Below are 26253 nucleotides of genomic sequence, written 5' to 3' on the forward strand. Positions count from 1 at the left end.
GTGTGCCAGGCCTGGCCTCTGTCCTTACACAGACCAAGATTGATCTCAAACATTTGTTGTGCCTGAAAAGATAATATTGGGGTAGAAAACTGTACATCTTATGGCACTTATACTCTCTGTTTGATCCCACTATTACCAAGAAAAAACTAGCATTGGCAAATAGCTCGTGGTTGAATGTGTTTTAAAGCATGCAGTGTTAGCTCTTCAGAGCCAGAGAATCAGAGGTAGAGAAAGGGAGACAGTACAAGAGAACAAAGAGGGCTGTAGCTGCAAAGTAGTTCCTCCAATAGCGGCTGGCACCACTAGACAGTGGTGAGGCGGGCAAATGGGTGGTGAGTCGGAACACATTAAATAAAGAAAATAAGAAACAAAGAAAAAACACTACAAACGTCCTCCACGCTCCGGTCCAGTCTTCATCTTATCATCTTCTCCAGAGGGGAACCCTCAACAACGCTCCAAACCAGTCCTGGCGCTACCCTCATGCTGCATGAGAGCAAAACCAGGATTGGAGGGAGCGGCCTCTCTCGCTGCTCCTGGGTACACTGGAGCCCTGCACTTGCTCTAACCCAGCTGTCTTCAGACAGCTGGGTTAGAGCTTTCAAAGTGCGCATGTGTGGCTGGCTGTCGCAAGACAGCCGGCCAAAGGGACATGCCCCTTTAAAAAGTGCTGTGGCAGCCCACCCTCCTCTCTGCAGCTATCACACAGCAAGCCTTGCCCCGCCCTGTCCTGACACTCGGTGAGGGACGGTGAGGATGGGCATTTTGGTTAGTGGGGTGACGCTCCTCCCCTCAAACGGAGGACCCGCTCCTGAGATCCCCATGCACTTCAATGCAAGTACAGAATTAGAGTTGAAAGGATAACCTAACCAGCCTAACCAAACTAGATTTTCCATAAACAGATTCGTCAAATTCAGAATACCTACACACTTAAGTAACAAACACAATTCGGGCTGAAAGCAAAGTGATGGTTGTGTTTACCAACATGTTACACGTGGAGAATAAGTGATACAAGTCCACACCCTAATTAAGAACGCAAGATAATATGATTATATTTAGAAATTGCGTCTTTATATTATTAACAGTGCTAACATTTTACATTTAAAATGTAATTTTCTATTGTATTGTTTTGCGAGAGCGCCATCGTTGTAGGTTTGAGTATATGAATATTAATGACACCATGCAGTTGGACGCTGCAGCCTGTATACTCACGCTTTGAACAAAGATCGCCTTGGAAGCCTTTGGCACACTTGCATTTGTTTTTTCCAATGCATTTCCCACCATTCCTGCATGATTGGTGGCATCTACCTGTAGGAACAGTAAGCATGTGAAGAGGGCTTTAGAAAAAGGCACTTTTGCAGTCTTTTTTAAGAGGACAAACACATAGCCAGCTAATGTCTTCGCCTTGTCTGCGGTACCTGCCTACTTCTGTCTCATTGGGCTTGATTTATGTGACACAAACATTGTTCTATATCATAATGTTCTGCATGTGTTTTCTAATATTATTTAATAAATGACCAATACATGCAAATGTGTTACCAAGCATCGTACATATGAGTTATCACAGGATGACTATTTGTTTTTTACTTTTATTTACTGCTCCAAGATGGCAGCACTCTATCCTGCAGCTGTAAATTTGAAATATAAGCGTGAAAGTACATCAAAGAAAATTGAGTGGTCCTGTAGCAAATTGCAGCGGCCCTCTAAAAAGAATAACATATTTTTTGTTAAAAAAGTGATGCAGGAGAGTGGGAGACCAATGGAGGAGAATCTGAGGAGGTGCAAGCCAACACTGTGATGGGAGCAGGAGGGAGAATGGGCGGGGCTCTAACAGAGGTGATTTGGAGAACATTTAAAAATAAAATAAGGACAAAAAAAACATGCTGCGCAGGGAATACAACAGGAGAATTGGGGGAATTGGTAGCAACATGGAGAGTGCGAGAGGGGTGGGGATATGAGGGGAAGCTGCAAATGGAGGAGCCACATGGAGGAGCGAGCAAGAAAACACCTTGGGGACGATTCCCATCCTGGTAAAAAAACATCTGTACGATTCGTATCCGGAGCCCTTTCCGTACGAATCGTACCCGTCCGTCCGAGTCGCATAGTACGATCCGCATTTCGTGAATCTGTCCGAATCGTCGCGATCCGTACGTATTGCAAGGCTGAAACTGTGAACCGTATGACTCGTACGCACGCTGTACGACCTGACGAGTACGATCCGGACCGGAGAATCAGGACACGATTCGTACGGTCCACGTCAGGTAAGGGCGATTCGTACGGAAAAGCACACAATCACATACACACCGTACGGCACGTACCCCCCATGATTGCAGGGGTACCGCACGTACCCCTGCGATCATGGTGGATACGCGGCGTACCCCGCGATTGCAGGGTGTACGCACGGACACCCAGCGAACATGGTGTACGGTGTGTACACCCCGAGATCGCGGTGTACGGCGCATATCCCCATGATCGCAGGGGTACGCGCCGTACCCCTGCGCTCATGAGGGGCCCGCACCCGACCCGGGGGGCCGTTCCGTACCTGTTTCGGGGCGAACTCTGCTTTTACGGCTGTTTTCAGCTCTCGTAGGAAAAGGGTCGTACGGTGCGTACCCAACATGAATCGTACTTGCTAGGTCGGAAAAAGCAGACGCAATCCGTACAGATGTCGCATACAGCGGGTTCCGAGGGAGAATCGTGCAGAGATTCGAGTCGTACGGTCTTTGTACGATTCGTACGGAGTCCTGCTCCTGGTATGACTGAATCGTACTTTGTCTTACGTACGGGGGACGTTGCAGGGTACGATTCGTATGGGAAAAACGCTCCGTACTGCTAATCGGAGCGCTTTTTCCAGGATCGGAATCGGACCCCTTGAGTGTTGAAAGCAAAAGAAAAAAGTAGTTCTGCAATGTGGAGCAATGGAAGGACACAAGTCATCCAGTCATAAGGATGGTAAACATGCTAATCTCCAGGTGAGAGATAAACATAAGATGAGGCAAGAAAGCCATCAAATCAGATACAAGCACATGAGAATGACAAGAAAACCAACAGATATTAAGCAATGGGCAAACCCAGAGCCCACTCTAAGGTTCCAAGTCACAAAGGTAAATATATTTACTCATGTGTATATATACTACTACACCTAGGTGTAACGCTACACTTCTTTGTTATTTATGAGTGTAGATTTACTCCTAGATGTAGACACACTTGTCTTCACCCCCTCAAATAAGGGGGTGGAGCCTCCTACAAAAGGATTTACAAGTGTAAAGTTACTACTCGTAACTTTGCACATGTAGGTGTAGATCTCTGCCACCATGGCAGAGATCTCCCTATGGGAATGTACAGGGCAAATTAGTAACACTTACTATGCTTTAAAAAAATAATAATATGAATTTAAATTAATTTTAAATGTTTATTATTAACCTAGAACTAATGAAATAAAATGTAACAGCACTTCAACTTATCAAATTAAATGTGCATTAAATATTAAATGCAAATATATTAGTTTAATACATAAATAAATATTTTTCAACATTTTGACACTATACACAACATATATATAACAGAGATATATATATATATATATATACATATACATATATGTATATAATATATAATTTAAATACCTAAATAGTTTAATTAATTTAACTTTAGTTTCCCATGGGTAGTTCTGTTATTTCCCTGTCTCCAGTGTAATGTTTTCTATGGGAGTGTGTTGCAGTACCTGTGAGGTGCCATTTGTGGTGTTTGACTTACTCCAGGGCTGTAATGGAGTACATTTCAGCTGTTTTGACACCTTCAGGGCTGTAGAAATGTTACAATTGTATTTTATTTATAGGAATTTTGTTAGTCTTTTGAGGGTGTGTGTTTGTATTAGCATGCACTTCCCTTAACACCTCCTTGAATTTCCCTAAACCGTTTCCATCTAGCGGTTAGTATTCCTCATTCTCCAGCCTCTCTCCCTTGTCCTTCCCACATTTGCTTGAATGTGTCCTATGTGTTTGGAGATTACCGCACAGAAATAATGGGAGAGACGGAGGCCTAAGGCCGTAGGTTTGTGAAAAGCATTTTTCAGGCAGTGAGTAGTACTACTGTGGTACTATTTACGTACTACAAAATGCTGTTTATGAATTGGGCACTAGGTATTGGCATTATCCCCAATAGGTCGTCAACAACAGAGAGATAAAAGCATTCTGTAGGCAAGACTGAAAATACAAATACGTTGACGTGCGTAGGGGAAACTCACTTATCTCAGGAATGGCTCCCCTAATTTTCACCAAACCAAAAGAAGTTTGTACATTTACCTTCATTTGCCAAGTTTGCTCCATGAAAGAAAATGGAAGGGGTACACAGGGAAATAGAAAAATTGCACAAAGAATTAGAATAACACATTTTGGGTCAGAGGTACCGTACAACTCACCAATTTGCGAATCGTAAATTGCATTGCATTTGTGACTCACAATTTGCAACTCACAAATTGGGATGCACAACAGTGTCTGAGACACTGTTTGCAATTCCCAATAGGGTCGCAATTGCATGCCTCATGCATATTAATGAAGTTGTCGCAATTTGCGACCTCACTGGGAATGGCTGGCACTCCCAGGGATGGTAGCAACATGTCTGGGACTGCTTTTCAATAAACAGTATTTTTCTTTTTTAAATGCATCCCATTTTCCTTAAAAGAAAATGGGATGCATTTAAAAAATACAATAGAAATTTTTTGTTTAATTTTTCAAGGGCAGGCAGTGTCCCTGGGACCACTGCCTGCCCTTAAAAAATATTTTGAGAGCCACTCACAAAGGGGAAGGGTTCTCCTGGGGACCCCTTCCAGTTTCGAGTGGTTTACCACCCTTCTGTGTATGGTGGTAAACTGTGACTGTTTTGCAACCGCAATTTTGCGGTCACAAAACAGTCATACATAGCATCAGGAGTCACTATTAGGAAGGGAAGGCATTGGAATGCCCCTTCCTAATAGAGAGTCACTAATCCTATATTGCGAGTTGCAAATTGATTTGATACTCGCAAAATAGGATTACTATATGGGCCACACGTTTTTGCAGTCCCAAAAATGTCTATAACCTATTTGCGCCGGCAAAAAACTTTAGTACATCTGGCCCTCAGTGGATGGTAAATTCACCAAACATTGTGTATTTACAGCCAGGTGCCATTTTCCCCAGCTTGTGAGTTTCATTGATTTTCACTAGAACAAAAACGTAAATACAGCTATAAGACACCACTGTAAGCAAGTTTGATGGACAGAGAAAGTGAAGGTAGATGAAAAAGGGAACAGGAATAACACTGGGAACAATTAAAAAAACACAATTATAAAGCACAGGTTCTCAAATAAATCAAACTTTGAGTTTGAATCAAGAGTTTCAAGACATTTTAAAGTTTTTTTTAAAAAGTGAAAAAGGTTAAAAGTCATCATGCCTGATGTTGGATGCAGAGCTTCTTGGGATTCACTAGAAGCGGAGGATAAACGAATAGGTGGTTACACACAAATCCTGGCCATGGTCGGGCTTTGAATCTAACTCCCCAATGCACAGCTATGTGTAAGGGTGCATACCCGCATGGTCAATGGCCATTGATTTAGCAACTAAGGCCCTCATTCACAAGGCAGTTGCACCACTGATGCACCATTTTTTTGGCACACCAGCGGCGCAGTGTGCCTGCCCATATGTACAAGGCCACATATTGTTACCCTGAGTGACTTTTCATGGCCTTCTAAATATGGGCTCCTTTTATGCATTGCTCTGTGTGAAAGGGGCGTTTCATGGGTGTTGCTGTGGGTGTTCCGATGCACCATCCATGGAACCAGACACATTCCCAGATTTATGAAGTTTGGTAAAGCTGGGAATGTGTCAGAATCCTAAGCCTCCCAAGGGGAGGCATAGGAGAATCGCAAAAAGGAGAAATACTTTTATTTCTCCTCATTTTTTCCTCTTTCAATGAGCACTGCTGCATTCTGCAGCACCCATAGAAAGAGGAAAATGGCATCAATTATAGTTTTGTGCTGGAAGATGTCCCTTCCTGCACAAAAATAATCATCTTCGCAACGCAGGCTCCCTTGCAACATGACGTAAGCGTTGTGCGCCAGCACTGGGGAGAAGCACGTGGATTCGTCGTATTGTTAATACGAAGCATCCCTGTGCTTTTAAAATGGTGCAGCTCGGTGCAGCAAAATGGCTTGCAGTGCTGTGCTGCGTCATTTTGTTTTGTAAATGAGACCCTAAGGTGCTTAAATAACATTTAAGGTATTCACTGGAAAAGCATTTTAAATAACATTACGGTTGAGGTAGGGTAAACATAGTAATAGTCATGTGTGAAAAAAGAAATACCAAAAAACACAGGTAAAATGTCGCTATGAGTGCTCAGGAAAACCTTAAAAACTACTGTGTTTCATCCGTTAGTGTCCACTCCACAAATCATAACTCTCCATCAAAACCATTGTAAAGGTAACAATTTATGGAGCCAGCGTGTATTCCTTAGAACCTAGATTATATGACATGAAATACAATAGTTCTTCCAGACTTTTTACGGATCTGTTATATGTTGGACTGTAAGTTTGGAATTTGCATGAATTTTCATCTCCTTGAGAGGACTGTAGTTGGATTCGATATGATTGAGTCTGTAAGCCATTACAATCATTGTGTGCGGGGCGGTTTCAATCTCATTTATTTCCAAGTGGCTGATTTAGGGTTAGATGACAATGCATTTTTATTATCTCTGTAGAAAAAGCTAAATCGAGAGATAATTTCACTGGTGCATAATTTTCCATTCCAGGTGTATGATAGTGGAGGACATTCCTCTGGATTTAGCGCTTCATTCTGAACTCTGAATTTTTCCCATTAGACGATTGGTGGATACAGAGCAGAGTCAAGATGTCTCCTAGGTGGAAGTGGGTTTTGAAACCTTGCTCTATGTCTCGCTGAGGGACTTGGACTAAGGGTAGTCGTATCAAGGCCAACTTGAGTCATTGTAGCAAACTGACATGTGTCCCATTGAATAGGGATTTGTAGGAAAGCCTGTACAAAAGTCTGGAGTCATCATTGTTCTCAAAAAAAGCAGCGGGTACCCAAATCATTTGCACCTAAGCCATCATTGGCGAAAGGAACCCATGGTATTTCAATCATACTACCTTCATGTGCAAGTCCTATAAACTGTGTTTCATCAGAGCCCGGAATATACTGAGAGCTTCTGCTTTTACGTGTACTTCCTAATGCCCTCCTGGTCCACCGGTAAATAAAATACCTATTATTTGTCAAGGAAGCTTTACCATTGAATGGCATTGTTTTTCTTAGTCAAACTGTATTTGTAATTCCATACCTTCTGCTTAATCCTGCAGCACTTCTTGACTGCTGGCCTCTGCTATCCTTGTAGAGTTAAGTGTAGAAAGGGTGAAAGTTGGCTTTCCAGCTGATATTCATTAGTACCCATAGTTCTGCGAAACCAGGGGAAAATGACAGTATACACCGTGGATACTTCGTGGCAACCACTGACTGCTCCAGGGCCCCAAGAAAAGGCCTCTTAGACATGGAAAGCGTCATCATTTATGTAACTTGAGTGATAGCTTTGCTGTATGGGGCACACATCTGTAACATCACAAAGTGAGGGTCACATGACATCATTCCTGAGGCATGGCATTATAATTTATTTAACCTGAGTGATAGCACTACTGTATGAGGCACACATCTGTGACATGCTGTTTAGGTGAGGCTAACGTGACACCAGCCCTAAGTCTTGAGGTTATTATTTATGGAACCTTATTGATAACTTTGCTGTATGAAGCACACGTCTCATTTTTAAATACCTTTATTTGGATTATTACCCCATTAAACTGACATGAAATCAATATGTCAATCTATTATAAAAGTTTTTCAACAAATACAATTCTATCCAACCCTGTATGTACTTAAAATACTATTAAATAGTGTGAAACACATTAGTATAATTCACAGACAATACAGCGTTCAGTCAACATTGCAGTGCTTCAGCTTATGTATAAGTAAAACTGACAAAGGTGAGAAGCAATCTCTATTGTCATGGGCATCCGTAACACGGTTGAGATAATGTATTAGGTGCAGTGAACTATACAATACTTTTTCCTCTTATGCTTCATGGATGTAAGAGATCTAGCCAGGCAAAAATGGTCTATGGTCTTGTTTCAGATCTTAGTATACGGAGATCATCAATATAGCAATAAACCCCTAGCTGATGACAAATTGGCGCAATTCACTTATGAAGTTTATGAAATAAGTGTATAAGGTTGAGCCTTGAGAGATGATCTCCCGCAGGAATCGCTGCACTTCCAGCAGAAATGGGATGAAGCACTGGAAGAGCCCCTAACGGAAGATTTAGGGGTGTTCGTAAAGTCAGCACAAACGCTCGTTTTTAAATTACTCCATTACAAAGTTATACACCAGGTATATCTAACACCGCATACACTACATGTAATATACCCCACTAGGGAGGACTGTTGCCCTAGATGCCGCTCGCAGGGAGCAGACTTCATCCACATGATCTGGATTTGCCCCAGGTTACGGTTGTACTGGGAAGACGTATTGGGAAGACTGGAAAGGGCCATGGGCTGGACTATTACACGTGATATCAAGACGGTGTTACTCGGCTTACTGCCAAAGCCTAAGAATAAAAAATTGAGCCGACGATTTGTAGATCTGGGTTTATTGTTGGCCAAGAGGCAGGTGGTTATAGACTGGATGCAACCCAGATCCCTGAAACATTCAGACTGGGTAAGAGATATAAATGATGGGGCAACGTCGGAGCTGGTCTGGATGCGCTTTGTCAGGAATTATGAAAAAGCGGAGGACGATAGATTGGCCTGGGCGGCTTTGATCTCTAAATTGCAGGATGGTCAGACTCAACCCATACTATGCTCTACGGGCGGCGTTGATATTCAAGGGGGCGATGCCACTGGGACCCAGGACAGACACATCCCGACACCTGACTGATTGACAGGCACACTATATTAGACTAATGGCAGTGACTCACAGGACCGAAATGTTAGGATACGGAAGGAAGGTAAAGGGGGGGGGGGGTTGTTGGATATGTTTAATTTTCTGTTAACGCTCTTTTGATTAATATGTATTGGTGTAGACACAACCATTGGGACTGCACATCGTAATGGGATTTCAACGAGTCCCTACTTGTGGTCCGGCACGTGATTATGTCTTATTGATGAATCCAAACTGTGTTTCATTCTGCGAAATGCACGTGTTGTGCAGTCTGTACTGTGTTTATGGCTGAAAATGCTTATAAAATATATTGGGGGAAAAAGGGCATGAGGTTGGCAAAAGAATAACAAATGTATCAGTTTCCTTTTCGACCATACAAGCTGGACATGTGTCTGTCATTGAGGAGTTAGAAGACCATTTACAACAAAACCTCTTTAATGGAAGAACCTTGACCCTGAACTGGATGTAGAGTTGTTTGGAAAGAGGTGGCATGATGTACTCTATGAATGGCTCAAGCTAAAGAAGCATTTTACCTCTGGGCCTGATCAGTGAGTGGCCCCTGCCATGGGTTTACTATCTCTCTTTCTAACACATATTGCCAATAGTATTTTGATTTTTTTAGAAATTTGTTAGCTACCAATTGAACCTCTCTCGGGCTGATCCTGTGATACTTCAAGCCAAGAGTATATAACCTAGGTTTTACAGGCTCTAACCAAGGTGTAGTGTAGTTCCTATTTTCCCAATAGGCTCTGCAAGAGAAATGAATTGCCACAATTGCAATACTTAATATAAAGTAAAGTACGTACAGTAAAAGGAGTATTATGAAATAATACTGTAAAAGCATTGGTATGGTTTCTTAGCCATAAGACACTTTAAAATGGATAAAATCTATACTACTATAATAAAGGAGAAACTTTCAGCCTTTGAGGCGAATAAACTCGGGAACCACAGCGCCAATCCACACACCCAATACACCGTTGGAATCGGCAGGGTGTGTAGATGGTTATAGGCTATATAAATGTTTAAAAAAAAGTTATTTAAAAAATTTACAGTAAAAAAAAAGTAGTCCCTCCGAAGAAGCGCCGGCCGTGACGTGCGTGCTTACGTCAGGAGCGCGGAGAGGAGCGGCATCCAGGAACGCGACGAGGAGCAGCGGACATGTCGTGGGGGAGGAGCGGTGACGTGAGGAGCAGCGGACAGGCCAGCAGCGGTGCGAGCAGTGCACAGGCGGGAGGAGTGGCGGCTGAGGTAAGGAGACCCGGGTCTGGGCAGGCGGGGAACGGGCCAGGCGGGGGCCCGGGCTGCTGGACAATGTCGGGGCGGGCGGGGGTCGGTGAAGCCTGTTGCTCCCGGACAAGGTCGGGACGGGCTGCTAGTATATACATACATATATACATTGGCTAACGTGCTCAACTGGTGCTTCTAAAATACGCCTACCCCGGAGTACCTGACCTAAGCCTAATACGTGGGAAGGAGTAAGTAAGTAGCGGTTTAATTTAAGTTGGTTTTGCCAAGAATCTGATTCAAGAATTCTCTCTAAGGGTTTAGTCAGCACTGTACCTTGGGAATAGAATGTAGGAGGTCTGGTATCTCTCTTTCAGTACTCGATATCCCAGTCACCCGCAAGGGTAGGCTGGAAACGCTGGAGCTGGATTTTCTCGGCAAGAGAAAGGACAGCGTCTTTCTCAGCGAGTCAAAGAGGAGGGGCTGCATCCGTGGGCTCTCGCATCAGCTGGGCTCTTGGGCAAGTATATAGCTGCTCTGCTCCAAAACCACCGCTGTGTGTTTGCTTAAGGCAACGTTGGTATATTTATACCTGAAAGGTGCCGAGTTTGATGTAAGGTTTGGACATAAGACGTCAATAAAGATGTCACTAAGAACTCGCAGGAGTGCTCGCAGGAGTTCTATTACAAATCAAAACAAAGTAAGTGGGGATTTCCCAGGTTGCTGGAGGTTTGGTGTGTCAAAAGAACTCATTGTGCTTTCTAGGAATCTAAGGAAGTGGCTTTTGCCGTGCCTTGGACTGCAAGGGCGATTTACTAAAATATGGATCTGATTCTTATGCCATTATATGGATAATATTGATTAAAGCCGTACAAGGGCATAAAATAGCAATATTGATTCAGGTTCCTAGATAAAAACACAATACCCACTAAAACTAAGCAATAGTAAACATGTGTATTCCAACCCACCCCAAAATACATTTCTGCATTTGAAATGGTGTATGCGAAATACAAGAAAGATTATTGGTACTATACGTTTATCAAGCAGTGTAATCATTCAGTAAAAAAAGGATGCATATATATGTAGCTAAACGATTTGCAAAAATTACACATGAAATGTCTCTTAATACAGTAAAGAAGGTCGAGACTATTTCATCACATATAAATGCAGATGCTTGTAAGTGTGCTAGAGGCTGAGGTAATAGTTTGTCTCTAGAATTACTAAAAATAGAAGCTCTGTTCTTTAAGAATAGTTCTACTTTAAGCAGAGTACCTGTGCCAGAAAAAAAGGGTAAATATTTTGGAATTTTGAAAAAAAATAATTTCGTTTTCAGAGGAGAAAATAGTTCCAAATGTTTTCAGTAGCTTTTGTTTATCAAAGCCGGAGGCCGAATTCAGAGTTCAGGAGAACGCTGTGTGCCGGTTTGCTTAAAAAGTTATTCTTTCTGTTCAGGGGAGAACATTACTTCAGACAGATGTGCAAAAAAGCAGTCTACAGCTTCAGGTGAAAGTTCGACCAAGTTTGAAAAAACAGTGCAGTCGTGAGAATGATTGCTATCATCGATGTGAGGATCAGCAATGCTCACAGAGGGTCGTACCTGGGTGATGTTGCTCTCATCTCGTACTTCACTGCCACCTAATCGTAGTGGTGAAGTTTCAACGAATGCGGTCATCAGGATTGGTAACCACTGGGGACAACACGATGCATGAGCCGTTACAGGACTTACCAAAGTATCGATATCCATTGGTACTGCTGATTGTAGTGTAAGACAGGTGTCCAACACTCATTCTTCTCCACATGGCATACATCGAAGCACAGGTAAGATGCAGTTTTGCCATATAAGTCTGAATGAAAGAAACCAGGTCATATTTAGATCTCTTAGCCGGGCTAATCCAAGGACTTTAGTTATGTGGTCCCGATAGCGTATAGCTAGGATTGTTTCTTCCATCGTTGCTGGAGTCTTGTCTGCGATTTGGCTTGCCATCTCGGAGCAGAAGAGTCAAAAATAAAATTCCTGCTACGAGTCCCAAAGACAGAATGGACAAAATTGGGAAAGATGCCCAGAACTGCTTCGAAGGGTGTTAACAGTCCCGAAAAAATTGTCTTAAATACATGTGCGATGCCACTGGTATCTGACATATTTAGAATTTGGCTTAGCATTTCTATGAAATGCACGGGGCAATTAGTTGATAAAAGTGTATGTATCTCTGCTGTTGTCCTTGCAACTTGAAGATCATATGTTTCTTTTGATGATGTTAAAGGCACGGTTGTCTGAAAAAGAACAGACTTCATTCTGCTTAAAGTATCAATTCGTATACAAGAGATATTCAAAGAAGGCCAAATCGTCGCCTCTGTATCAGGAGGGCCGTTTGGATACAATACGTGCATACAGCAAGTGACCATGGAACTAACGCTTACGAGATATGCTTTCCCTGGCACCATGCCACAACAGCTGTGATCTGTTATTAGAACGTAACTCCCGTTGGAAAGTTGTCTAAGGAATGGCTCTATCTGTGTTGCAGGTGTGCCGTGCTGGTAGCATGAAAGGTTATTTGAAGTCCCCTCACAGGCCCCATGCAAATTATTACCTTGGCACAGAAGTATACCGCTTAGTGATCGTTTACAATTATTACACTAAGAAATACATTTTGGTTCTTGTCACTATAACATGTGTGTGTATAAGGTAATTTCCATGATGACTTAATGTACCCTTTACCCAACCTTTCATACTGGCCTGCTGGTAAATACTCTTGGCAATTTTTAAATTGGAAAGTTGTTATCGGACTTGTGATTATTCTGTGTATTATCCATTCAATGACAGGTCTTTCTGACATTGTCAATGGTAATCTCTCAAGTTTTTCAATGCTCAGAATCGTATAGTCTGCCCTTTTTTGTGCCAAACTGATTTGTTTATCAGTAAGGTTAAAGATAGAGAATAATGACGTTATGTTTATCAGACGCCATGGCACGTAGCCTGAACGCAGATTTTGCAACGTCCAGCCTAGCTGTACAATAGAACGTAATTGGGACTGACCGTGTTATAACATTAGTAAGTCCTGATCTATTATATAGATAGCAGATGATACAATACTGTCCAGTGAATATATTCTGGAGGACAGAGTCAATAACCCATTGTCCACAACAGACAGTGATTTTTCCAAATTAATACGATCAATTTCTCATATTTTCTCTGCTGTCTCAATTTGAATTACTTTCCAAGCTTCATTGTACGCAGCGTATATACTGGCCGCTATGAAACGTTTTTGATGTTGTTTGTGTGGTCCCATTATGAAATCGCGCAAGTCAGCACCATCTTTAAGTAAAGTCAAGTGTTGCTTAGTTTCTGCTAGTGTGGATGTCTGTAGTCATTCAAGGCATAGTTTCCCTACACTGTATGTTGTTACTATCCCTGGATGTTGTCTCTGGGAGTATCTAGGGTCTGGTCTGGTCATCTTTAACCCCTGTATTTTGTTCAGGAATCTATCTTGACAGTTATGTGTGTCTGTTGGCCAGATTAACCACTTTTTCCAATCAGGATGTGTTATGTTTTGGTGTAAAATTTGTGATACGTCTATCTCAATATCTGTGGTCGTATTATCAGGTATTGGCTTTGGAATAGATGGTTTGTTTAGGTCTTTAATCTTAGCTAGGCCAAGACAAGTAGTCTGTTGAATGGTGTCATTCAAGAACATTATTTGTTCAGGGATCATGCAGGGGCGAAATAATGCTTCTAAACCTTGGACCTGCCATTCTTTTGTACCCCAGATGGTTTTTGTTTCAGTTTTGTTTTTCCAGAAATCAAAACCAAATGTAATGCTTTTTTCATAAAATGTTTCCGAATAAATCAATTTAGTATTTGTCAACATAGTTTTTATCCCTGTCTTTTCTAACAGTTTATAATAAAATGTTTCTGCATCACTTGTGTTAAACCCTGAGAAGTATGGGAATTTCTCATAAAATGTTTTTCGAACTGCTTTTAGGTGGAGTTGCACAATGTTCCCATTGATTATACTTAAAAACATTTCTAGGTTGCGCAGATGTATGCAAATAGTGATGTGCATAGTGGTTATAGCAGTACATTTGTTCATAGTTTGATGAACCCTGTAAATAATCATGTTCTGTAAACTTTGCTGACATTACTAAATCTGACATCATATTATTTATGCTTTCAAAGTCCCAATCATCAGAGAATGTACTTGGTTTTACAAAGTCGCTTAATGAAACCTTGAACTGGTGTGGATATTTCAAGAGTTCGACCGGGCCATAGATTTCGTAATCCGTTTTGTCCCAAACTACCCCACCGGGTATTGGAATGGCTGTGACATTCACTGATGATAGTTCTCTTTTCTCGATGTGAGATGACTTGTGTGGCTTTAGGACCAAGTTGATGTTCTGACTTGCTGTGTCCAGTGTACTGTATTTTCCCTCAATGAATTTTCCCAAACAAAGTACCATGATGAGCAAAAGCAGGAGGAAAAGTACACCTAACACAATCCAAAATTCAATCCATGGAGAAATCAGATAGGATTCTTTGAGTTGATGAAAGAGTTCTGTTGCTTTGTCTTTAAAAGTTTTTGTTACTGGCGTTACTTCAGGTTCGCTTGGATCTTCAGAAAAGTTATCGAAATTGATGAAGTAGCCAGTTGCAGTTCTGTCAATTGTTGGAATTGCTTTTTCAAGTTTTCTTTCATTAGCATAGTCTGAGGCTACATCGTTGTAGGCTGGTGTTTCTTGACGAACTGTTTCAATTTGGGTTTCAAGAGGCACAAGTTCCATGGCATTGTTGCATAGTCCTTTTTTATTCACTGCAGGTTTATCAAATGTGATTAGTCTTTCAGTTTGAACCTCTTGGATTATAGCAAGTTTTGGTTTTCTGCTATTTCTTCGGAGTCCACTGGGCCTACTACTTATTATTGGCCACATGATTGTGGTTTTACCAGGTCGATTGATACAACTCGGTTCTCCTTTTTACCAGCAAGGGGCGGTAGTACAACTGATCTTGTTCCGCTGACTGCTAAGACAGGTACTGCTTTTCTGTAAGAAGGCCCAAATTCCTTCTTCACCGCGATCTTCTCTCTGACCAGATCCCCAATCTTTGGAATCCGGACAGGTCTTGCTGGGACAGGTGGTGTATCTTCAGTGGTTGTTGGCTGTTGTTTTAACTTTATGTTGCTCAGGGCTTTTCTTGTTTCATTTAAGCCCTGTAAAACAGCCAAACGATCTTTGATGTCAAAGCATTTTTTCTTTTCTTCTACCACTGAAGTTTGACTATCTAAATTCTGAATATACATTCTAGTTCCGAACAATAGTTCGTACGGGCTGAAACCTTTTAGAGAATTTCTTGGCAGATTGTTAAGACTACGTTGGACACTTGTTAAATGTTGGACCCACCCATCACCCGAACCTAATACCTTTGCCGTTATAGATTGCTTTATGTCTCGGTTTTTTCTTTCCACAATCCCATTTCCCTCAGGATGGAAGGGGCAAGAGTACCGCAATGCAATGCCCATGTTGGTCATGGCCTCCTTATAAGCTCGAGAGCTAAAAGCAGGACCCTGATCAGAATGTAGCATGCCAATTGCGTATGTGCCGATAAAGACTCGCAAATCTTTTATAACAGTTCTTACGTCAGCCGAGCGCTGGGGTCTGTATTTTTAAGTGAATCTAGTCTTAAAAGAAATTAATGGGACACTGGATTTTAAGTATAGATAGCCTTATGCTAACTACAGAAATGGCCATGGCAATACTCCGGTTGGCTCGTTACTGCGATCTCTGTTGCAGTTTGGACAGCTCTTTGCAAATTTATAATGTTGCAGGCTCATCCCCGGCCACCAGTATTCTGATTGTAATTCTGTCAGAGATTCCTTGATCTGTTTGTGCCTCGGACCTTCACCCATGTGTGCGTCTGCTATTAATAAGACTCTCCTGTTCGTGTTTGGAATTACTCTATCCCCCACTCCAGGGATTCGAGCAAAAGGAACGGAGTTTGCGTCAATTACGTATGTATAATTGAGTGGATAGTTCACGGGTAGTGCTGCACAGTCGCCTTTTGAAGACGTTTTTACCGCCAGCATGGTTTTGCCGTCTATGTATTTTTCTGAACGCTTATTTGTGGCTACGGAAGCCGGTTGAGTTGCTTCCGCTGTGGCTGTATTAGCCAATGAATTCCCTGCAACGTGAAAGCCATCACGTTGATGACTCAGTGTGTGTATCACATGAGTCTTCTGTAGTTCTTTCTAAAAAAGAACTACTTGTTCCCAAAGCTTATTATGCTTTATTGTGGCACCTGTGTCATCTTTGTAATCGTTTTGAACCCAATTCTGCAAGTCATTATTGTAAGATTTGACACAGTAATGTGAATCGCACACTATTAGTGTCGGGAATTCACGATCCTCATGTTCAAGCGCCATCTTTAAAGATCTGATTTCAGCTCGCTGAGCCGAACAGTTTATCAGTGATTCAGTTTTTGTTATTTTTGGTCTGAATTTACCACAGCGCCAGCGACCTTTAATAATCGCACATGCTGCATTGTAGGATTTATTATCCACATTGTAATGTTGTACAAATCTGTCCGTATAGATTATACAAGAGTACTGTTTGAGAGGAAGAATTTCGATTGGCATAGGATATTCTTCTTCATATTTCAAATCATTCAGTTTTTTCATGTTCGGGTCAAAATAGTATGTCACGTCTTCTACTGCAAGTGAATTTTCCCACTGTATCCATTTTGGATCTAGTGCCACCGTTTTTAGATTAACTGGGGTGGATAACGCCTCATAGGCTGATTCTGCTGTAAAAACAGTTATTCTTTTGCCTTGGGCTTGGGATCTTTCTTTTGCTACAGCAGTCTGAACCGCTTTTACAGTATTTTCTGTAAGACTGAATGTTTTTTCAGCTTGTGTGTACAAATGTGATTTGTGAACTATTGGTACCATTTCTCCCTCATTAGAGGTCAGGTACGTGAATCCGCATCTTCCTGGGATGACTTGGATTACAAGGTTGCATGTATTGTCACGAGTTTCTAATTTTGTTGTAGCTAACATGTCTGTTTGCAATGATCTCAAAATTTCTGTGTGTTTCTGAGTCCAAAGGATTGGTTTAAAATCAGGTTTTATTAATTCATAGAGAGGTTTAACCCTCTCTGAATAATTTAGAATGTAAGTTCTTCCGAAATTCAGGAAGCCTAGTATCGATTGTAAGTTCTTCAGCGTTTTTGGAGCTTGGAGTACAGCGCACTTCTCCAAGAAGTTGTCTGCTAGGCTTTTGCCATCACTTGATAATTCATATCCTAAAAACAGGACAGTTAGCTGGGCAATTCGTGACTTTTTAAAGTTGAATTTGTAACCCTTTGCTGCTAATCCAAGTATTATGGTGTTCACTCTTTTCAAGTGAGTATCCAGGTCATCATCTGTGAGATAGATGTCATCGACATAAGATAATGCCTCATCATCATATATTTGTAGTAACTCTGTTACTCTTGCTGAGAATAATCCTGGGCTATTCTTGAATCCCTGTGGGAGTCGACAGAAATTTGTCTGTGACCCCATTATTGAGAAAGCGGTTAAAAACCTGCTTTCCGGTGCAATATTTTGACAAAAGAATCCATTAGAAATGTCTAATGTTGTTTTGTACTTTTTGCGAATGATGTTATTCATTAGTGCCGCACTGTGCGAATTTTGTACCGCAAATGTCTTGCAACATGAGCTAAGGTGTCTGTAGTCCAAGACTAGACTATATGAATCGTCTGGTTTGGAGACAGGAAACAAAGGATTGTTCGTTTGAGAGGTGCATGTTTCAATCACCCCTTGGTGTTCAAGTTGGTCTAAGATCTCCCTGACATGTTTTTTAGCTTCTTGCTTAATTGGGTACTGTCTTTGTGCAGTTGGTTGACATTTTAACTGGATTTTGTGAGGAGGAGAGTCCTCATCCCATCCTACATGATTCATATATAATGCAGGTGCTTGGGCTACTGCCCATTTTCTCGCATATATATATTTTCTATGTATTGGAATATGATTTGAGAAGGCAGGCATAATCATTTCTTCGCCATGAGGGCACTCCCTGACAAACTCTGGTGGCCAGTCTTTCTCAGCTAATAGGATGTCATAGCCTTTTGAGAGGTTATCCCAAAACAGACCCCTTACCCTCCTAGTCTTATCTCCCTCTATACGCAATGTTATTTCGTATATTTTATGAGGTTCGCTAACTCTGGTATCTGCAGTTTCCACCTGAATGTATTCATTCGTGTCCACTGTCTCCAGATGATTCATCAGGATCTTGCGAGCTATTGTCACTTCTGCTGCGCTGTCTAGCATCGTCTGTGCCCACTCTCCGTTTTTCAGCTGTGTCCTCAGTATCCTCGGCATGTTTGATTATTTTAATACTTGCTACCTTCTTTCTGGGAAATTGTAATTTTTTACTTTGAGCAGGTTCCTTGTCTTTGGACTTGACGTGCTCTTCCCTGTGTTCTGACCGTCCTCTTCTTTCCGATTTCTGCGAGGAAGTCTGAAAAGATCGAGAGGGACGTGTATCTATATCTTGATATCTATCAGGCTATTTCAAATTATCCCTATTTCTAAGGTTGTATCTTTTTTCAGAGGGCTCCCTTTGGGGAGACTTTTGTTCTCGGTTCAGAGTTCTTTCCCTCCACCGAGGAGACCTTCCTCTGGACTGGAATCTTTTTTCTTTGGGAGTGGATTGTTTATTTCCATCCCAGCTCTTTTTTGGAGTGTTTAGATTATTTTTAATAACTATCTTTTCAGGATTTTCAAGTAGTTGGGGTTTTACCGGTTTCCCACCCAAACTATCACTACCTAGTTCTTCATAGGATTTTTCTATGATTCTGGCAAGTTCAATTGATTGATCTGCTATATCTGTTTCTTTCAATTTTTGGCGGATCTCCACAGATGCTGCTTCTCCTTTTATGTTGGCTAATAATATAGCCGAGAGCTGCTTGAAGTCTTTCAGTAATTTCATACCCAGAGTTAAAGCAGATTCTGGACTGTATTCATTTTGAATCTGTCTTAGTACATCTGGTATTACCGCCAGAGATGGAACACCATGTGTTTTTGTATAAATGGAAGCAAAGACTGTTCCCCAAGTGTCACAATCCTCCACATGTGGTGCGACCCCCATTGGAAGGCAGATAGTCAGAATTCTGTGTTTGCTCATTAGGGGTAGTATTCGGGAATACTGCCTCTATTTGAGTTATCTTTTGTGCTAGCCAGAATGGAATTTGTTCCCGTTTTGTGGGTGTTTTACCAAGACATGATTGTATGTTCTGTGGTGTAATTTTATTTGTGTTTCCCTGATGAGGAATCAGCTGTGGAATGTTAATAGCTGTTTGGACTGTTGCAGTCCGCATTACATATTGGACTAATTGTCTATGAATTTTAATTAGTACTTTTAGCTGGACTAAAAGTTCCCTGTCTGACATTTTTTCGATGTCTGGATGAGTTGTGTAGCTGGCTAGTACCGGCCACGTTGCTCCTGGTCTACCTAGTGGACCGAGCCTGGTGATGTGATCATTATGTTTTAGGGCGCCTTTAAACCAGAGCAAATGCTCTTGGTAATTTAGTGGGATTTCAACATCCTCGAAAGGAGTGTATTCATCCGGAGGTTCCTCTATTTTGTAATAGTGGAATTCGTGTGTTACAGCGTTTGCTGCTGGAAAGTTTATCCATGAATAGAATACCTCTGTCTGCCGATATTCGTGTGCCTCTATCACGAATATGACTGTACCACCTCGTAATGTCAGTCCGTTTTCTATAAGTTTTAGAGTTATAGCTTTTCTTATGTTGACTGGAATGAGTATAGCATTCGGGTCATTCTGTAGGCGACTCGTGTCATCCTCAAGGAGTTGAGCTGCTATTCTAGCTGCCTCCCTATCGTCTTCACTTTCCACCATTTTTACTGGCAGAAAGGTTTTTGTTGCAGATCAAGTTTCAAGGAAACAAAAGATTAGGTGCACAATATTTTGGAACACTGTATCCTTCAACGTTGACTAAACCAAAACTCTACATAGGAATCTCTTCCTACTAAGTTCCGGTGGATTTTTAGCCTTTCACCCACTCCAGACGTCTATTGGAGTATTTACGGGAAAAAGGGTCTGTGTGAAAAAGCACGACTGAGTTACTCTAACATCTTGCATTAGTTTTATCGCCTTACCACATATTGGGCGCCATGTAGTGTAGTTCCTATTTTCGCAATAGGCTCTTCGCATTGGAATAACATAAACAGCAGTGTAGATGTAGGACTGAGGTCATCTAGGTCTCTACTGACTATGTTAAACTTAATTTAGGTTTGCGCCAGCTAGCTCAGAGGTCACTGGAAACTTTCTTGAATGAATAGGGAGAGATCAGCTTCCCTGGCTCAGACAAGAAGGGATTCAGCTTCCGACAACCATATACCATGACAACTTTGCTCCCTTAGAATAAGAGTACATCTCTAGAGTCGTGTGAAAACAATAGACAGCTATTTTACTCAGTCAAATGTGCGTTCTTAGTTTCACCAGAGTGCAGAGAAGAGAGAGACGGGCGTTTTCAATAAAAGGTATTATTTATTGAGCAGTCTTCCTTCTCATGCAAGAGAAATTAATTGCCACAATTGCAATACTTAATATAAAGTAAAGTACGTACAGTAAAAGGAGTATTATGAAATAATACTGTAAAAGCATTGGTATGGTTTCTTAGGCATAAGACACTTTAAAATGGATAAAAGATATACATACATATATACATTGGCTAATGTGCTTCACCGGTGCTTCTAAAATACGCCTACCCCGGTGTACCTGACCTAAGCCTAATACGTAGGAAGGAGTAAGTAAGTAGCGGTTTAAGTTACGTTGGTTTTGCCAAGAATCTGATTCAAGAATTCTCTATAAGGGTTTAGTCAGCACTATACCTTGGGAATAGAATGTAGGAGGTCTGGTATCTCTCTTTCAGGACTCGATATCCCAGTCACCCGCAAGGGTTGGCTGGAAACGCTGGAGCTGGATTTTCTCGGCAGGAGAAAAGACAGCGTCTTTCTCAGCGCGTCAAAGAGGAGTGGCAGCGTCCGTGGGCTCTCGCATCAGCTGGGCTCTCGGGCAAGTAAGATAGCTGCTCTGCTCCAAAACCACCACCGTTTGTTTGCTTAAGGCAACGTTGGTATATTTATACCTGAAAGGTGCCGAGTTTGACGTAAGGTTTAGACATAAGACGTCAATAAAGATGTCACTAAGAACTGGCCGTTCTTACAGTGCTCGCAGGAGTTCTATTACAAATCAAAACAAAGCAAGTGGGGATTTCCCAGGTTGCTGGAGGTTTGGTGTGTCGAAAGAACTCGTTGTGCTTTCTAGGAATCTAAGGAAGTGGCTTTTGCCGTGCCTTGGACTGCAAGGGCGATTTACTAAAATATGGATCTGATTCTTATACCATTATATGGATATTATTGATTATAGCCGTACAAGGGCATAAAATAGCAATATTGATTCAGGTTCCTAGATAAAAACACAATAAAGGGATTCTGCTTTTAGTATCTAGGTTAATCACTCTGTGACAAATAAAAAACCAGCATGATAATGGTCTAAGGGTTGTTTTCAAACCTATAGGGTTCATTCCTAGATCCAAGTAGAGTGGTAGGAGGCGCAGATTCCTGAGGAGGTTAACAAGAAGTTTGAGAAATCTGTTTTCTAGAGTAGTTCATCTAGGTGTTTTTTTACGGACCCCTAGATCTGACTCATAAAGGGCTGCCCCCAGGGCTTTAGCACAGTATATTTGCAAGACAGGAGTAATAGATTTCGAAATTGATGCCTTATGCATTTTAGAAAAAATTCCTGTGCTATATTGCAATAATTTCACTGCACTTTTGGTTGCCCATTTGTGTCCTAAGACATGTTCATTGATAACATAATGACAAACTATTCAAGTGCCAAGACTCCCTCAAATGTTGTTTCTTTCATCATGATTTTACCAAAATGGTGGGGTGAACTTCCAACCCTGTCTATTCGCAAAAGAAGACTAGGCCATTCAAGAGGCGCTGAAATCCCTTTGGGATCTTAGAAACTATTAACGTGGGGTCAGCAAAGAGGAGGGATGGTATTCTAAAACCAGGGGAATCATTTAAACAAGAAATCAAAAAATTGCACAACATCAATAATATATAATGAGAATAGAGTGGGTGCAAGGACATAACCCCTGGGCGATTCCCCCTATATAGTAGAATGCGCTCAGTGAGTTCCCCTGAGGCCCCATCAAACTTGCCAAAGTTTTTGTAATGCAGTCTGATGATTATCGCCATGAGGTTATTTGGACACCCAATTTGTGCAAGACTGACCAGAGTTTGTCTCATGGAATGAGGTTGAATGCGGCACGCAAGTCCACCAGACTCTAAATCTAACAAAATGGCTGTTTACCAGTTGGAGTACTTTTGCAGTCTGAAGTGTTTTTTGGATTCACATTCTGTGCATTATTCCGCCATCTAGAGGCTGTGTCTTAAAAGTGGTTTTCTTTTTTTCGGGACACCATTTGGGGGTTTGCCCATCCCCTGTGTGATGTCAGACGGCGCCCAAATGTTCCTGAGCGTAGTTGCGAGCTTCAGATTCTTTTTTTCTTTCCTTTCTGGTACGCTTACTCTTTATTCCAGTTTTTTGCCCACCTGTTTGTGTTACCTCCCATTTCCTGGGAGGTGGGTGGGCTGCATGTGAATCCAGAAAACTCTTCATGGGTTGGTTGAGGTGAAATGAGGAAGTATTAGCAAACAAGTGTTGTAGTACCTTTTGTCCCACTTGTGCTTTCTTGTTCATGTGGATGTTCACACAATAATGTTTTGCCAAGGCGTGTGGTGATGCCCATGTTGCTGCTGTGCAGATTGCATCAATTGAAACGTTTGCCCGGAAGGCAAGTACTGCGCCCTGTTTACATGCAGATTGGGCGGTAGTCATGCGGGCAGTGTTATCCCTGCCTTGGCATAGCAAGTTTGCATTGTTTCTACAATTGTCACCTTGGTCACTGGGGAGCCTTTGGTTGTTCTTGCGAAGGAGACAAGCAACTGGTTTCTCTTACGAAACCCTTAAGTTTCTTCAAGGTAGTATATCAAAGACCTCCTTCCATCCAAAGTGTTTAGGGCTCTTTCTGTCTGTGTTTTAGCGTCTTTGAAGTAAACTGGTAGCTGTATACTTTAGTCAACATGAAAATAGGTTACCACTTTTAGAAAGAACTGAGAACCACCTTGTCCTTGTGTATTTGCAGGTATGGTTCCTGTATTGTTAGGGCATGCAGTTTGCTTACTCTGCGTAGAGATGTGATTGCGATTAGAAACGATGTCTTGAGCAATAGTGATTTTAGATGCGTCTTGTGCATAGGTTCAAAGGCTTTGGTTATTAACTCTGTTAGCAGAGAATGTAAGTTCCACAGTGGCGCTGGAACTAATCTTGGTGGAGCGATTTTCGACCCTTCGAGAAATCTTTTCACCACTAGATATGTGAAGTAGCTCTGACATGATGTGCCTGTGGTGTAGGCTACTATTACTGCCAGATGTACTTTTAAGGATAAATGTGTCAGTCCATTATCTAGCAGATGAGTGAGGTACTTCAACACAGTTTCCTGTGTTGTCCTTTTCTCTATATATCTGTTATGTGTGCACCAGTGGATGTATCTTTTCCATTTTGCTGCATAGGATTTGATGGAAGTTGCTTTTCGCTCCTCCGTTCTTTCCATTGTTCTGGCCGGAGATGTAGGTGTCCAAACTATAAGTATTCAGGAACCAGGCTGCTATACTGAGTGTTGCTGGCCCAGGAGGGTACACTCTTCCCTCTTGCATTGTTAACAGGCCCTGTTCTGGTTTGATTGCCATGATTTGTCCTCTCGATCTCTCTGGTAGATCCAAGCACCAAGTTTGACTGGCCCATTGTGGTGCTATGAAGATGAGGTGCGTTCCTGGTTGTCTGGGTTTCTCCAGCACCTTCGGCATTAGAGGAATTGGAGGAATGGCACATGCAAAGCCCCCTGACCAGTTTATTGATAGGGCATTCCACTCTGACTGGTGGTGTTGAAACCTCAAGTGTTGGCATTATGTGTGTTTCGATGTTGTGAACAGGTCTGCTACTAGTCTCCCCCAGAGTCTAAATATTTTCTAGAGTGTCTGTTTTTTCAATGCCCATTTGTGGGAGCTGCTTTCTTGTCTGCGTAGTCAGTCCTCCTCCGTGTTTTGTTTTCCTGGTAGGTGGACTGTTCGCAGTGTGATCTTCCTTGATATTGTCCATTGCCACGTCTCCTGTGCTAGTTTGTTCAGGGTGAATGATTTTGTTTCTCCCTGTTTGTTGAGATAAACCATTGTTGTTTTGTTTTGTCTGTTTGTCTTAATAATGTTTGATGTGTGATGCATATCTGGTATGCATTCAAGGGTAGGAAAACGTTTTTCATTTCCAGGTAGTTGATATGTTTCAGCACGTCCGTGCTAGACCATTGTCCATGCACCTTCATGTGTGCTCCCCAACTCTTGTGGGATGCATCTGTTGTGATGGTCAGCATTGGAGTTGTTGTCTTCAAGGTCTCCCTAATGTCACATTCTTGGATTTCCATTGTTGTGCTTCCTTTTGTACCTTTGCTTTGACAACCACTAGAGTCTCCTAACTCCAGGTAATTTGTGACCATTTGTTGCTGATCCTATGTCGAAGGATTATACTTCTTTTCAACTGGGGAGTTACTGCTTTTGCCATGGCAGGTTCCCAAAAGGCTTATTTGCCTTGATCTAAGATGCTGGGCAGTATTGGTAGGTATAAATCACCTTTGTTTGCAGGTATAAATGTTTTGAGGAGAAAATAGGAATCTCCCTTCTCTTCCTCCAACTGAAATTCTTAAATTTCTGTTTGGTGGGGATGCCTTCGAGGGGTAGTTGTTTATCCCTTCTTCAGTGGAGTCTGTGTTGAGGTTGTTCCATGTTTCCTTGTCGAACCCTCCTGCACCTTCAACCTCCTCTGCTTTATAGAACTCTCCCTCATGTTCCTCTTCAGAGGGCTCAAGTGTTGTTAGAGCCTCCCAGGCAGATTCCTCTTCTTTGGCGTCGAGGGCCGTCGAAGGCTTAGTTGGGATTCCAAATTCCCTTAAGGAGTTGTTGAACTTCTTTTTTCCTTAAAAAAGTGCTGCTATTTCTGACATGAGTTTTCGATTCCTTCTTTCGACCTCCTGCACCTTTTTGTACGGGTGGTTGGCGTTTGCGGAGTTGCACAACACGGAATACCGCAGAGTGGAATAAAAACTCTGTGGAATTCCGCATTGTTCCACTCCACTCTACAACCGTCTCCTCTTTGTCGCTTACCTTTCACCCCTTTGCTCCCTGCATTTCCTGTGCCCTCTTTACCCCTCCTCCCTGCTCTGTTGCCAAAAATCACTGCAACACCTCCGATGTCTCCTCCCTCTCTCTCCTCTCCATCTATCCCGCCCTCCATTTCCTACCGGTATGCCCATTCGGGCTGTACCGTCTCCTAGTGTCTCCTGTACGTCACTCCCTGATAGGGAATAAGGATCTCACTGTGACACGCCTCCTGCTCTGCGATTCCTGGTTGGGACATGATACAATCTGCTGAAGTGCAGCCTCCTTGTCACTGGAAGGTACTGCTGTGATGATCGTCCATGGAGACCTGAGCATCGAGCAGTTCCAGCGAAACAGCATGTCCCCGACTGCCTTCTGACAAGCGCTGACTGAACCATAAGTAAAGGCGGCAGATCCGGAGTGGACTGCTTGCTCCCAGCTGTGGAATGCATGTGACCACTGGACGTAATGGTAACGCAGCAGGGAGTTACCGACTCAAGGTGCTGCCACACCCCTGGGAGCAATCTATTTTAGAGGAATATCTCTATTGTGTGTTATTCATAGCCCTATTGCATGTGTCATTCATCTGGAAAATAGGTAGGTAAATACAGACTTATCAAAGCAGCAAGAAATAAATGGGGCTCTCCGTAGCCCGTCAATCCAAAGACAAATTAGCTATTCGTTTTTTACTGGCCTAGGGGTCTTGTTCTTTTATTTTTATTTGTGAAGTGTGTTTTCATAAAAGCTTGACTGAATATTGCTGCTTGGA

The 26253-nt window shown here is 42.1% G+C and overlaps 1 protein-coding gene across 1 annotated transcript in view; it reads right to left on the reverse strand.

Moving 5' to 3' along the window:
• WIF1 (Wnt inhibitory factor 1) overlaps positions 1–26253 on the reverse strand; it is a 289485-nt gene that overhangs the window by 27822 nt on the left and 235410 nt on the right. Inside the window, exon 8 of the mRNA XM_086919031.1 lies at positions 1210–1305. Coding sequence (XP_086775157.1) covers positions 1210–1305 — 96 coding nt within the window. The remainder of the gene's footprint in view (positions 1–1209; positions 1306–26253) is intronic.

Source organism: Lissotriton vulgaris, chromosome 1_1 (genome assembly GCF_964263255.1).
Source record: "Lissotriton vulgaris chromosome 1_1, aLisVul1.2, whole genome shotgun sequence".
NCBI lineage: Eukaryota > Metazoa > Chordata > Amphibia > Caudata > Salamandridae > Lissotriton > Lissotriton vulgaris.